The sequence below is a fragment of the Elaeis guineensis genome, chromosome 8, assembly GCF_000442705.2.
Source record: "Elaeis guineensis isolate ETL-2024a chromosome 8, EG11, whole genome shotgun sequence".
Taxonomy (NCBI): domain Eukaryota; kingdom Viridiplantae; phylum Streptophyta; class Magnoliopsida; order Arecales; family Arecaceae; genus Elaeis; species Elaeis guineensis.
In genome coordinates, this window is record NC_026000.2 from 5,748,086 (window position 1) to 5,763,278 (window position 15,193).

General features: G+C 35.7%; 1 protein-coding gene across 1 annotated transcript; it reads right to left on the reverse strand.

Moving 5' to 3' along the window:
* Nucleotides 1–2,529: 2,529 nt before the first annotated feature.
* Nucleotides 2,530–5,770, reverse strand: LOC140851151 (uncharacterized). Its single transcript, XM_073242729.1, has 2 exons — nt 5,330–5,770; nt 2,530–2,577 (listed from the first exon to the last, which is right to left on the reverse strand). The coding sequence occupies exons 1-2, from the start codon at nt 5,768–5,770 to the stop codon at nt 2,530–2,532; spliced, it is 489 nt and encodes a 162-aa protein (XP_073098830.1).
* Nucleotides 5,771–15,193: the final 9,423 nt, after the last annotated feature.

The following is a 15,193-nucleotide window of genomic DNA, read 5'->3' on the forward strand; positions in this document are numbered from 1 at the left end:
CCACCGATCCACTTCTTTTCCGGGTTTTCGGCTTCCCATGCGTTTGCTTCATAGGATATGGCAACATGGTTACTAAATGCACCGAAGCATATGTATATGTGTACAATTGACACTAATGATTTGTATAGAGGTTGAATTTGGCTAGGGTTAACTTGAGTCTGAATTAATTAACTAGACTAGAAAATCCAAGCCAGAGGGATGGAAAAAAAAAACATGGACTTTAGGTTTAAGTTTTGATTGTGGAGCACCAATTGTTTTTAATAGTTTGAATTATAGCTTGATTCGCTATATGCAAGGTATTTTAATATATAATCATCGTTACATTTATCCATGTGAGATAAAATATAAAATGACATGTAATTAGATGACACATATCATACATTTAGCCACTTATTGCATGTAAGCTAAAAGGTCATATTGGTTGCATGGTTTTATCCTACTAAATCCTGAAAAGGAAGGACATACTTGGTGCATGAGAATTTATAGAGTTAATTACAAGTAGTCCGTATTAAGCTTGATACTTATGGTTATGCTTATGTCTGCGAAAAAGAAATTGCGATCCCAAATTTGTTTTGAGAGTCCTTCCTTTCATGTGATATTCTTGTTGATAATACGATGAACGAAAGATAATCAACTAGTCATTCAAAAATAAGCTCAAACACAAAACTCAAGGGGGCTAGATGTTGCACGTCCAATTCCATGGTGAAATCAAAGTTTAGCTATTTAATAGGTAAAAACTTCATCAATAGAATTGTATTTGTAAAATAGGATCATGACAAAATGCTTTATCGGTTCAATTGAATTGTTCGTTCTTGATTGTTATTTCTTGTGCATCCATGATTTTACGGTAATGCATGATTATGCTTTGTTTGGAGAATGTATTTGATATTCTATTGCTTACTGTGATAGTTCTTACATAATATAACTTGCTCTTATGACCAAATAGGAGCCCATATTTTGAACATTTATACTTTAATCTCCTCCCCTTTGAATTTGATCTCCATGGGCACCTTAATTATCAGTGACACCCTTTCTAGAGGAGATATTCTTATTTCATTCTAAAATAACTAAGAGAAAGAAGAGAAGGACATAAGATTGAACATAAAGTTTATTTATCATATTTATGCTGAACAATCCAGATTGTTCAAATTACAGCCATTCAACTAATACTCTTTTATTCTGAATATATTACATGCATCACATGCCAAACACTAATAAATTTTAAATAGCATATTGTTAGCTATCATAGGTTTTGTTTTGGTTTTTTTCTTTTAGGGTCTGAAGGAGCTAATCCCTACCTTTCTATCCTAAGCTGAATACCCTTCTCTTTATGAGGGATTAATCTCCACCTTTTTATCATGAACCCACCCCATTCCTTGCCGATTGATTTTAACTGGAATCGGACCCCCACTCTCTTATCCAAGTGGTAAGAGGTGATACCAAATCCGAGTAACCATCTGGTTCTTAGTTGTATACATAGTAGAAATATTTTTTTCTATACACTAATTTGAACCTTAATTTTATTAGATACATAAGCTTCTCATATTAGTGCTAGCGTGCTTGGATTCAATCAGATGATGCTTGGGTTAGACCCTCGAGCCTTTGGCTTAACTTGATTTATCAAACTTTAAAAAATTAAGGCATCCCCGATATATTTTGCATAAAAACGATGGATAAGGTTCAAAATTCAAAGTCTAGTTGGAAAGCAAAATGCCATACTGCCTAAATGATACTTTCTAAAAGCAAAAAAAAAAAAAAAAAAAAGCAATTCAAGCCGCAATAAGTCTACTAAGCAAAATTGGACTGTTATGCCGCCTTTGGTCCTCCAAACAGTAGTTTTTTATTGAAAAATTAGGATTAAAGAATCTCTTTTAGAGCGTGGATTAAGGTATATTCTCTTCTTACCTTTTCCTATTCGATAGATAATGATTTTAGTTCCTTTAAATCGATTCCAGGCTGCTTTTCCCCAGGCATCTTTGACATTTTTTTTTAAACGTATACTCACAAAAGTAAGGGAATATTACTCCGTCTCAATTTAGCTAATGCAATAGCCCTCCATGAAACAAAGTTGATCATATATATATATATATATATATATATGAGTTCCATAAGAATAGATTTAAACTCAGATCCAGTTAGATCAAAACTCTACAATATGAGTCCTATATCAATAATTCAAGCAATTTAATATGATCTACTATCTCAAAACTACTTGCACACAAAAAATTATATAATTTAAAATTCTTAACCTATGCATCAAGTAGTCAAAAATTAGATGATCTAAATAAAATTGAATTAGATATATTTTTTGATCACTTGATGTATAGATTAAAGATCTTCAAATCATATAATTTTTATGTACAAATAATTTTGAGGTAGTAGATCACATCCAATGCTTGAATCATTGATGTAACATTCTCATTGTTCAACATTAATCTGATCGGATCTGAGTCCAAATCTAATCGACCTCATCCAAACCTACTTCCATATATACATACACACACATACACAGCCCTATTCTAACACCATTTATGGGAGGGAAACAACCCAGTGGCTAAAACTTGGAACTTTCTGAACCTGCATTGTCAAAGCGTAGTGACGTTATTGAGCTTTAGGACCTCCTAAAAGAATGAGCGGAAGAATTAGATGCGGTGACGGCGGCAAGAATATCGAAACTCTTGCTCTTCCATTGTTAGTTATTATCGACACATACCTGCTGCAAATTTAAGTAAAGATATACTCGACTCAGTTTCACCGCATCCAGGGATGCACATGTCATGCATAAGAAATTTAGCCAAGATATGATCAACAGCTAGCGTGTCGGATTCGTGTTAGATTCTTTGGGAAGGTGGTAGGCGGTGGCGAGGGTGTGTCAAAAGGCGAGAGAGCGATATGGAACTTCGGAAGGCGGCCTGATGGGAAATGCGGAAGTAGAATCCTGACGTATGCGCCCACGAGCTCTGCACTTTTTTGGATCCGAAGATGGCACATGCATCACGGTAAATTATTCCCAGCGGTGCAGGCACCGTGGCTAGGGCCGAAAATGAACTCAGACCTGGCGTACTTCGGATAAGATTACAAGCTAGGACTGAAAATTTTCGGATGGAATTTGAGTTTTTAATAATAAAATATATTTATTTTTCAAAGCAGATTCGAATGTATCATTGATCTCCTCTATAAAATAATTTAAATTTTTTATCTTTAATTTTTAATTATTTAAAAATATTAAATTTTTATTTTTAACTTAAACGGTTCTTTCCGAAGAGATATGACTCTTCGAAATAGAACATTGATTTTCGAAAAAATATGATATTTTTCGAACATCATATCTCTTCGAAATCATGGTGCCTCCTCGATAATTCGAATATTTTATAAATAGGCTCTATATCCGATTGTTTCAATAGAAATAAAAACTCTTAGTCTCTTCTCGTATTCTGTCTCTTTCTATTTTTTTCTGAAATAGAGACCAACTTCCATCCTCCTGGATAGTCTTCCTAACAATCGTGTTTGTTAGAGGAGAATCAGGCTGAGCTGAATTGGGTCGTTGTATCTTGAAGACGAGATTGTCAAAAGTCCGCACGTAAGGGACGAATCACGTTCTTATTAAAGGAGGATCAGGATGAGCTGGGTCATTATAATTTGAGGATGAGATCACTAAAGACTTGCACGTAGGAGGTGAATCACGTTCTTAGCATAAATTTCATACGCCTTAATTTAAGTAAGGTCTTTTCAATCTTTTTCTTATTTTAATACTCTATTTTTTTTATTAAAATTATTTTAAAATCATGTGAACAAGAATAGCAATTTTTAGTTATTTTGATCGATTATTTCCAACGTGAACAAGATCCGAAATTGAGTCCAAATTTAGATCCGAGTAAGTCTAGCTCAAACTCTTTAACATCCTTCCTTAAATCTTTTGGCTCACAACTATTGAATATTGATATTTTTCAGCACCTACAGAATCTTCTAAAGGCATAATAATTAGATGATATTTAATATATACTAAAATGATCATAATTATGTATTGCGGCTAACTCTCCGTCGTCTATTATCGGAAATGAACACTTGCAAAACAGCATCTACGCAGATCGGATTTGTGTCCGGCGGAGATCCTCCGATGCTTAAGTCAGAGAGGAAAGTTGGTGAATAGGAGTTGAATGTAAACAGTAGCAGAGGTTTGCCCCAGCGTAAGCTTATCCGTCCTATTTTCCTTATCCTCTTTTTATAGATGAGGTTTTCGTAACCGTCGGATGTGGTCCCATATTTTATGACGCTAAATCATCGGGCCATAATCACATAGTGGATCGTTAATTCTCACTGATCGTGCCGTGATATGCGGTCGGTAATCATTCATAACAGTTATGGTATGTTGAGTAGATTGATCGATCATATGTTGGTAGAACCGACCATATATCGGTAGAATCCATGAGTGACCGTCGGCTAGTAGTTTTATTATACCGATGGTCTAAGTCGTATGTTGTCGATCGGTAAAAATCGAATTATTAATCGATCAACCGGCAATAGATTGGTGCAGTTCACTCAGTTGGTCGATGAAAAATCGAAACCGTATATTCAGTCGATGTAGAGTCGGAGTTGTATGTCTGATCGATCAACTGTTGTTGAGTCGGAGTCGGTAGTCGGTTGAACTGAATCGGAGGTCGATTGACTTACCCCAAAAGTTGCCCTCCACTTTCAAGTCCAAGGTGAGTCGACGTGTATATTACCGCGTAGTTTGTCACATTGGACGAAGGAAGTTATTTTTTATCACATCGAATCTCGATTTTGATGATGTTTTCTTCGAGATATGGGTGATCAGCTATTGCGGTGAAAGCCTGTGTAGTCGATGGCAATCAGTATGAATTTTTTCTATCCAGATGCCAAGAAAAAAAGATCAAGTATGTCAATCCCCCATTGTATGAAGGGTCATGGTGCTACAATCGATATCAGCTGACTAGCCGGTTGACGTTGTGTATTTGCATACTTTTAACATGGTTCACACCTTCGGACGAGTTCAACTGCATCTTTTTTTCATGATGAGCCAGTAATATCCTTGTCGCAAAACTTTATAAGCTAGAGACTTGCCTCCCAAGTGATTTCTGCATATCCCTTCATGCACTTCTCTAAGTGCATAGTCGGCATCTGTAGGTCCCAAATACTTTAGCAAGGAGAGAGAGAACGATCTTTTATAAAGATATCCATTCATTATTACATATTGAGAGACCGTCCATCAGAGTCGTTTAGCCTCTAAGGAGTCTACAGGAAGGGTCCCATCGATCAGATATTAAATGATCGGATCCATCCAGCTTGGTTCGATAGTGAACTGTAATACCTCCTCGACTTTATCAATACTCGACTGTTCGAGGTATTCAACAAATATCTGACCCAGCGAGTTGAAAGCAGTAGTAGCTAGTCGTGAAAGTATGTCGATCCGAGCATTTTCGTTTCTAAGAATGTGAAAGATCTCAAAATATTTCAAGCTTGTCGTAAAATCTTTCACTTTTTGAAAGTACATCATAATGGGGTCGCAGATCTCAAATTCACCTTTGATCTGTCCAACGATCAGTTGTGAGTCAGTGAAGACCTTCAAACTGTAAATCTCAAGCTCTTTGGCTATCTTCAAGCCGACCAAAAGTGCTTCATATTTGGCTTGATTATTTGAGGCTTTAAAGTTGAACCGAAGGGCGTACTCAGTGACTACCTCTTCGGAGTTCGTGAGTATGAGGCCAGCTCCACTACCTTGTGCATTAGACGCTCCATCAATGTGCAGCATTCAGCTCACTTTAAGTTGGGTTTGGGAGTGGTAGCCTCTTTTATTGTGTTGTCATCTGTATCTTCTGGCTTATTATCGAATATAGTACATTCGGTGACAAAATCGGTTAGGACTTGCGTCTTCATGGATGGTCGTGGACGATATTGAATGTCGAACTTGCCAAGCTTCACTGCCCACTTTGCCATCCAATCTAACGTGTCAGGTTGTTGTAAGATTACCTTCAGCGGCTGATCTGTCAGAACTACAATCGAATGGGCTTGGAAATACGGATGAAGTCGCTATGTCGATATGATTAGAGCGTAGATCATTTTTTCTGTCCTTGAGTATCGAACTTCGGCATTGTGAAGTACTTTGCTGGTATAGTAGATTGGTCGATGGATTCTGTTCTCATCTTTCTGGACGAGCACCGAACTAACCACTTCTGCTGAAGTTGCCAAGTAGAGATATAATATCTCTCTAATCCTTGATTTTGTGAGCAAAGGTGGAGAAGTAAGTATTATTTTAAGTCTTTGAAGGATTGTCGACATTCATCCGACCATGAAAAATTTTTTGTTTGCCATAAAATTTTAAAGAATGACAAGCATCTCTCGACCGACCTATAAATAAATCGGCTGAGTGTGGCAATCCTTCCATTGAGTTGCTGTATCTCTTTCTTTGAATTCGGATGCTTCATGTAGATAATGGCTTTGATTTTTTTCGAAACTAGCCTCAATTCCTCATTGTGAAACAAGAAATCTGAGAAATTTTTTAGAGGTTACCCCAAATGTATACTTAGTCAGGTTTAATTTTATCTGGTACTGTCGGAGTGTGTCGAAAGCTTCCTCCAGATCCTGAACATGATCTGTAGTTTGGAGACTCTTCACCAGCATGTCGTCTACATATACTTCCATGTTCCATCCGATCTGTGTCTTGAAGATCTTGTTGACGAGCCTTTAATAGATAGCACCGGTATTTTTCAGATCAAAAGGCATTACTTTGTAGCAGTATATGCCTTTGTTGGTCATAAAAACTACGTGCTCTTCATCTTCTGGTGTCATGCGGATTTGATTATATCCAACGAAGGCATCTATGAAACTCAGAAGTCGGTGGCCAGAAGTTGCATCAACTAATTGGTCAATCTTCGACAACAAAAAGTTATCCTTCGAACAAGCTACATTCAGATCGATATAGTCGATGCAGATCCTTCACTTTTCATTGGTTTTTCTTACCATTACCACATTGGTAAGCCAGTCGGGATATGTAGCTTCTCTGATGAAGCCTGCCGCAAGGAGTTTGTCAACTTCTTCATCAATGATCTTTTGTCTTTCAGGAGCAAAAGGTCGCTTCTTTTGTCTCACCGGCTTAACATTTGGATTGATGTTAAGTCGGTGAGTTATTATTTCTAAAGGAATCTCAGACATGTCGGTGGTCGATCAAGCAAAAATATCGGCATTTGCTCTAAACAATTTTATTAGTTGTTGCCGCTCTGAGTCGGATAATTGTGATCCAATTCGGACCATTTTCTCTGGATCTTCTTCTTTTAATGGGATGGAAACCAGTTGTTCAGCCGGTTCACCCCTCTCCTAATTTTCTTTTTGATCCAATTTATCAACAGATAAAGAGTCTTCAGATTTGTTATTTTGGATGGAGACAAGGAAGCAACGTCGGGCGAGTGTTGATCTCCACGCATCTCTCCGACTCCATGTCTTGTTAGGAATCAGACTAACAAATGGTATGTCGAAACCATTGCTCTCAAAACATTAAGCCCAGGTCATCCCAGTATGGCATTGTAAGTCGAAGGTACTCGAACTACCATGAACGTTATGAAAATAGTATTCTGTTGTAGTTCGATCCCAGCAGTTAAGGGGAGAGAAATTTCTCCCTCCACTGTAATAGCATCTCCTATGAAGTCGATCAGTGGCGTCGAGATTCTTCTGAGTCTACTGCTACTGGAGGCTTCTGACCGCCTCCGTAAGAACGTTCATTTGCTGCACGATTGCAGCAATCTGGACGTCCGTGGTGACCACGGGTCGCGAAGAACTGGGCTCTACTATCGGAGGCAGGGGAGGAGCCTCTTTCCGACGGAAAGAGTGCCTCACAGATCCAGTTGCTGTTGACTGTTGAGCTCTGATTTTTGTCATTGCAAGTTATCTCCTCCCCTTCCTGGCACGCCAATCTGTTGCGGCCAACTCTCCATCGCCTGTCGTCGAGAATGAACACCTGCAAAATAGCATCCATGCAGACCGAATTTGTCTGGTGGGGACCCTCCGATGCCTAAGTCAGAGAGAAAAGTTGGTGAACTGGAGTTGAATGTAAACAATAGCAGAGGTTTGGCCCAGCGTAAGCTTACCTGCCCTATTTTCCTTACCTCCCTTTTATAGATGAGGTTTTCGTAACTGTCAGACATGGTCCCGTATTTTATGACGCTAAATCATCGGGCCATAATCACGTAGTGGATCATTAATTCTCACTGATCGCACCGAGATATGCGGCCGGTAACCATTCGTGATGGTTATAGTATGTTGAGCAGATTGACCGATCATATGTCGGTAGAACTGATCATATGTCAGGAGAATTCATGAACGACCGTCGGCTAGTAGTTCTATTATACCGATGGTCTAAGTCGTCTGCTGTCGATCAGTAAAAATCGAATTATTAGTTGGTCAGTCGGTAATTGGTCGGTACGGTTCGTTCAGTTGGTCGATGAAGAATCGGAACCATATATTCAGTCGATATAAAGTCGGAGTTATTTGTCTGATCGGTTAGCTGTTGTCGAGTCGGAATCGGTAATCGATAGTCGGTTAAACTGAGTCGAAGATCGATTGACTTACCCCAACATTGTGAATTATCAAAGAAAAGTTATTTGTGATTTAATGGATCGTAGTCCACTCCATCAATTTGGATGGCCAATTGGCTTCAGATCGGATCTGGACCTGTGCTTAGATTTTTCAAAAATTTTTGGACCTAAAACCAACCTAAACCCCTGCCCAAGGCCTCAAAAAATTTTAAGGTGACTCAAGCAGGATTGTTGCCGGATACAGTCTGATCTATCTTCAGCTCTAATTATAATCATGCACACCACTAATTATAATTATTTATTTCTATAACGATGCATCAAGAAACATACTTGATAATGGAGACCTATAAAAAAAATGGTTGTGATCGGTGGCATGCATGTTAATGCAGCGTAGGAAATAATTTTTCCGTACTTTACGTGCAAAAGATGGCGTCACAATGCTATGGTAAGGAATAATTTGTGGGACCATATCGGGCATTCAGCGCTGGACAGGAGTTGTATCTTTAGTTTGCAAAAAACATCCACCGTTGATCACGTAATAGCCGCTTTAGATCTGTGGGTTCATTTTGTGTGTGGGGAAAGAGCAGCAAGTGCATATTACGTCATACCGTTCGTTAATGGCCTACATATTCATTAAGGAGATTTTGACGCGACTTCGTATGCGCTTTCATCGTAGCTGAAATAATGCCGACTAGAAGGTCAACAGAAATACGTCTAGCGAAGATATCTTATCTTAGATTTAGAAATTAAGAAACCCAGTTCACTTGGTAGTGGATCCGAATCCAAGTTGCACCAAGTTTGTGTTATCGAATATTATATCGTATAACTGCAGAAAAGTTGGGTGACAGAAAAATAAATAGTTAAAAAAAAATTATATTAAAAAAATACTTAAGTAAAAAATAAAAAAAATATTAAATAGACTTACAATAATTTAAAAAAAATTCTATTTAATATTCAGATATCGATACAAATTTTTTTTTTCACGTGACGTGTGTGACAATATATTGATGTGATAAATAAAAAAAATAGAATCTGATTAGAGAGGTGATAAAATCACTACTCTAAAGGAGATTTCGGTCCCTTTTCGTACGAAAATTTGGACCGCACATCCTTCTTTAAGATATAATTTAAAAATTAAGTACTCCAATATCCGTCGGTGGCACGATATCAACTCTCCTCAGCCCAAATGATTAAATGAAAAAAGAAAAAATAGTGAGAGAGAGTATGTGTTTTAACAGAATTTTAGAAAGAGGAAGGAAGAACTCTCGACTGCATGAAAAGAGAACTCTCAGGTTGAATAATCAGAGAACTAAGAAAATGATCTTTTTATAGGCTTAAACCGGCCACTAGTGCACAGAGTGCTCGTGCAACATCCACCAGCGCGCGGAGTGCTCGCGAAGTGGAACGATCGTGCGATCGGAGCTCATGCAGAATGGCCACGAAATGGCCTTGTGCGGATCTTGCATGGAACGGCAGCGGAATGGCCTCGCGCGAATCTCAGCCAGAATGACCTCGCATCTCGGAAAGGAGTTTTTGAAACTCCCAAAAGTCAACAATCCCTCACAAGTTTCAAAAACTCATAAAAAAATATTTACATATTTTAAAATTTTTCTTAGGCTTTTACTATGCTTAGTACAAATATCTTTTGGGTTTGAACTTGCATTTAGTATAAAAATACATACGGTATGAAGATGAATTGATCTAAATGCGGGGTAGTGCTATTTAGGCCATGTGCTTGTCTTGATTTTCATGAGAGTTAGTAGTGATTCGCCTTAATCCTATAGTCGCAGCCTCACGACTACTCTCACTAAGGTAGATGCTCCAAGGATACGTGTAACGAAATCGCACCTCGCTGAACTTTTAGTCTTGGATCTATAGAGAGCTATGCTCAACCTATCCATTACACATAGAGCACTACACCATAAGGATGGGTTGGAGACAAACTCCAAAAATCGGTGCTCCCAGATGTCACCTTAGAGATCATTACCCTTTGAACCTTGACCGTGGGATCTCTAATCGTAAAGGTAGGGGTCCACTCTGATGACTAATATACGGGCTTAAGCCCCATCCCCCTTGATGTCTCAAATACCAAAGTTTTTGAAAGACCTTTGGTCAAAACATCAGACAGATTATTTTTTGATCTTATAAATTGAAGTGATATCACATCTTTTATTTTATTTCTCATAGTTTTGTATCTAATCAGGATATGATTGTTCATCTTTTTGTTTGATATCTATTGATTTAACAGATCTATTAAAGCTCTACAATCACAATTTATTGGTATTAAAGATATTTTAAATAGAAAAATTTTAATATTATTAATTAAATTTTTTAGCCATAGTGCTTCAGTGCAAGTGGTGTCAAGAGTAGTTAATTCAGATTCTAGCGTGCTTCTTGTTATTATTGTTTATTTACATGATCCCCAAGATACTGCACCTCCCCTAAACATGAAGAGATATCCTGTGGTGGACTTAATATCTAAATTATCTGTCATCCAGTTAGTATCACTATATCCTTCTAGTACTTCTGAAAATCGAAGAACAAAAGAAAGTAATCTAGAGTTCCCTTCAGATATCTAAAGACTCTTTCAAGGGCTTTCTAATATTTTTTACTAGGATTGCTAGTATACCTACTTAGCCTACCTACTGCATAAGCTATATCAAGACGGATTCTATTTGCTACATATAACAGTGATCCTATCCTCTGGAAATACTCTAATTGTCTTACAGATTCTCCTAAATTCTTAGTTAAGTGAGAATTATTATTAAATGGAGTAGAGACAGGATTTAGATCAAAATATTCAAATATTTTAAGAATTTTTTCTATTGAATTTGTTAGGTTTATTGCTATTTTATTATTTATTTTTTTAAGTTTCATTTCTAAGATTATATCAGCTTCTCCTAAGTCTTTCATATCAAAATTAATTGACAGATAATCTTTAGTTTTTTGTATTATTTTTAGCGATGTTTCAAATAATAGAATATCATCTACATACAGGCATAAAATGATAAAATTTGAGTTATTTCTTTTATAATACATATATTTATCATGTTCATTAATTCTAAAGTTATCACCTAGGATAAATTCATCAAATTTAATATGCCATTGTTTAGGAGTTTATTTTAATCCATAAAGTGATTTAATTAGTTTACATACCTTATGTTCTTATCTTTTAACTATAAAACCTTAAGATTGGTTCATATTGATTTCTTCTTCTAATTTTTTATTTAAGAATGCAGTTTTTATATCTATTTGATGAATTATTAATTTATGAATTGATGTTAATACTGCTAAGGTTCTTAAGATGGTTATCCTAGCTACAGGAGCATAGGTATTAAAATAATCTGTCTTTTCTTTGGCTGTATCTCTTTGCTATTAACCTAGCTTTATATCTTTCTACTATTCCATCTGGTCTTAATTTTTTTTTCAAAATTATTTAGTTTCTATTGCTTTATTTTCTAGAGATAAATCCGATAAAATCTAAGTTTTATTCTCTAGAATTGATTGAATTTTACTATTTATGGCTTCCCTCCAATATGATGAATCTGATGATGATATAGCTTTATCATATATGCAAGGATCACCCTCTACAAGGTATGTAAAGAATTCTTCTCCAAAATTTTTTTCAATTCTGTTTCTCTTACTTCTTCTTAATTCAATTTTAGTTTCAAATTCTAGTTCTATAGATCTAAAAGAAGATGGTTCACATACTAGAGATCTAAAAATTCTAGTCTTAAAAGAAAAAATATCCTCAAAGAAAGAAGCATCTTTAGCTTCAAGAATTGAATTATAACTTATATCACTAATATCAGAATTAATCACTAAGAACCTATAGGCATCATCGTTTTGTGCATAGCCTATAAAGACAGCATCTATAGTTTTACATCCTAACTTTCTCTTTTTAGGTTTAAGAATATTCATCTTAGCTAAACACTCCCATACTTTGAGATAATTCAAGTTAGGAGTCATGTCTTTTCAAAATTCATAAGGGGTCTTACCACTATCCTTAACAGAGATCCTATTTAGGATGAAGCAAGAAGATAGAAGAGCTTCCTCCCACAAGTTCTCAAGTAGGCCTGAACAAATCAACATAGCGTTTACCATATCTAAGAGGATATGATTTTTACGCTCTGCTACACCGTTGGACTATGGAGAGTCAGAAGCAGTTACTTCATGAATTATTCCATATTCTTGACAGAACAGAAAAAAATCATTTGAAGTATACTCCCTTCCTCTATCAAACCTAAGAATCTTAATTTTTTTTTCTTGTTAATTTTCTACTTCACTCTCATAAATTTTGAATTTATTGAAAGCTTCATCCTTAGATTTAATTAGGTAACAATAATAATAACTGAAAAAATTATCTATAAAGATTACTATGTACCTATTGCCACCACGAATTGCAGTTTTGGAAGAGTCATATACATCACTATATATCAACTCCAAGATTGAAGAATTTCTTTCAACTGATTTAAATAATTTTTTGGTTGTTTAGATTCAGCACATATTTCACACTTAGATGTATCTAAGATTGATTTGAGAATAAACTTTAAATCCATTATATATTTGATTTTTCTTAAGTGTACATGACCCAATCTATCATGTCATAATTTTTTATTAGATTTATTTATAAAATAAACTTGATTCTCAGTTTTATTAATAAAATAATTTATTACATTCAATTTGAACAAGCCTTCACTGACATATTCTCTTCGTATAAAAGTATTATTCTTAGTTATCACAACTTTATTATAATCAAGGATAATTTTATATCTCTCTGAACCAGCTGAGACCCACTAACTAGGTTCTTTCTAAGGTCTAGAATATACAATACATCCGTCAAGATAAGAATTTTTTCAAAATTCATCTTCAAGTTAATTCGTCCTTGTCTCTTGATCCTGACGGCTGTATTGTTCTCAAGGATTACACCTCCGCTTGAGTCCTGAATAGTAGTGAACCAGGAGCAATCAAAACAAATGTGAACATGAGCTCCTGAATCCAACCATCAATCAAGGTTAAAAGAAGAAATACTAACTTCAGGGTCAAAGCTTACTAACCTAAAGATGGTGTCTTCTGAACCTTCAACTACATGAGCTTGAGATCTCGAAGAATCAGAAGGTTTGCGAAAGGGCTCCTTCTTCTAGTGAAAATAGTCTCTCGCAAAATGGTTTGTCCTTCTGCACACAAAGCAAACTTATCACTTGGATCTTGGGCAAGTTTGTTAGATCCAATGTTATTGGCCTTGAAGTTTTTACCTTTAGGCTTGAACTTATTTGATTTAGGCAGTTAGGTTGATTTGATTGGTATTGTTGGTTTGATTGAAATCTAGGTTTTGATTTGGATTTGATATAGGCCAGGTTAGCTTGGGTATCTGGGACTCCGATTTGCTGGGTTTTGGATCTATGTTGGTCTTCTATCCTGCTTGAATTTAGAAGTTGAGTTAGGATTAGTTTTCCTTGTTTATAGAGCTAACCTTTGGTAAAGTCATCCCAAGAAGGAGGCAACTTATCAAGAAGGCTCGAGATCTTAAATTCTTTAGAGAGAAGGGTTTCATTGATTTGAAGCTTCCTAAGATATTCTTGAAATTGATGGAGTTGGTCATTTATAGATTTGTTGTCTATCTTAACAAATCTAAGAAATGATGCAATGTTGAACCGTTCAACCCTAGCATCATCAAGGTCATATTCAGACTCTAAATTATCCCATAATTTCTTTGCACTCTTTGTAGATAGATAGACATTATAGAATGAATCAAAAAAGGTACTTAAAATTCTACCGTTACAAAGATAGTCTGCTTCAAGGATAGTAGAAGTGGTTGAACTAAAAGAGGCAAAGGATTGGTCAATAATCGATCAGAGCTCCAAAGTGGTTAACCAAAATTTTATTTGGCTTTACCACCTTCTAAAGTTGGTTCCATCAAGTTTGTCAGGTTTAAGGCTAATGGTTTCATCTCTAAGAGTAGCCATTTGGTCCAAGTAAGGTTCAAAGGAGAAGACCAAAATTTGAAAAAAATTTATTAGTTTTTCTTTTCTTTTTTGCTTTATTAACTAGCAATACTTATTACTTAATAACTTTATTAAAGGTTGAGCATGTAGTAATACAAGTTTTGTGGGGATCTTTGATTAACTTGCACAATAGAAATGATGCTATGAATAATTAAAGAAAAATTATACAAGAAACATCATAATTATGTACAATAATTATATTTAATATAGAATATATGCATGCATTACAAAAAATATCTACAAAATTTTCTTTAGACTGTTATCAAATATTATATAGTATAACTACAGAAAAGTTGAATGATAGGAAAATGAACAGTTAAAAAAAAAATCTGTATTGAAGAGAATGCCTAAGTAGAAAACAAAAAAAATATTAAATAAGCTCACAATAATTTAAAAGAAAAGGGGTTCTATTTGATATTCAGATGTCGATCCAAAATTCTTTTTTTTCCTCATGATGTGTGCGAGACAATATATTGATGTGACAAATAAAAAAACAGAACCTGGCTAGGGAGACGGTAAAACTACTATCCTAAAAGAGATTTCAATCCCTTCTCGTGCAAAGATTTGGACTGCACACTCTTCTCTAAGGTACAATTCGAAAGTCAAATACTCCAACGTTCGTCGGTGGCACCATCTCAAACA

What these genes read in the sequence shown, in the direction of transcription:
- LOC140851151 (XM_073242729.1), bottom strand. Translation starts at nt 5,770, where the DNA reads ATGCTGCACATTGATGGAGCGTCTAATGCACAAGGTAGTGGAGCTGGC. An exon ending in GTATTGATAAAGTCGAGGAG is followed by an intron (nt 2,578 to 5,329) that starts GTATTACAGTTC and finishes TTGACAATGCAG; the next exon opens with GTTCAGAAAGTTCCAAGTTT.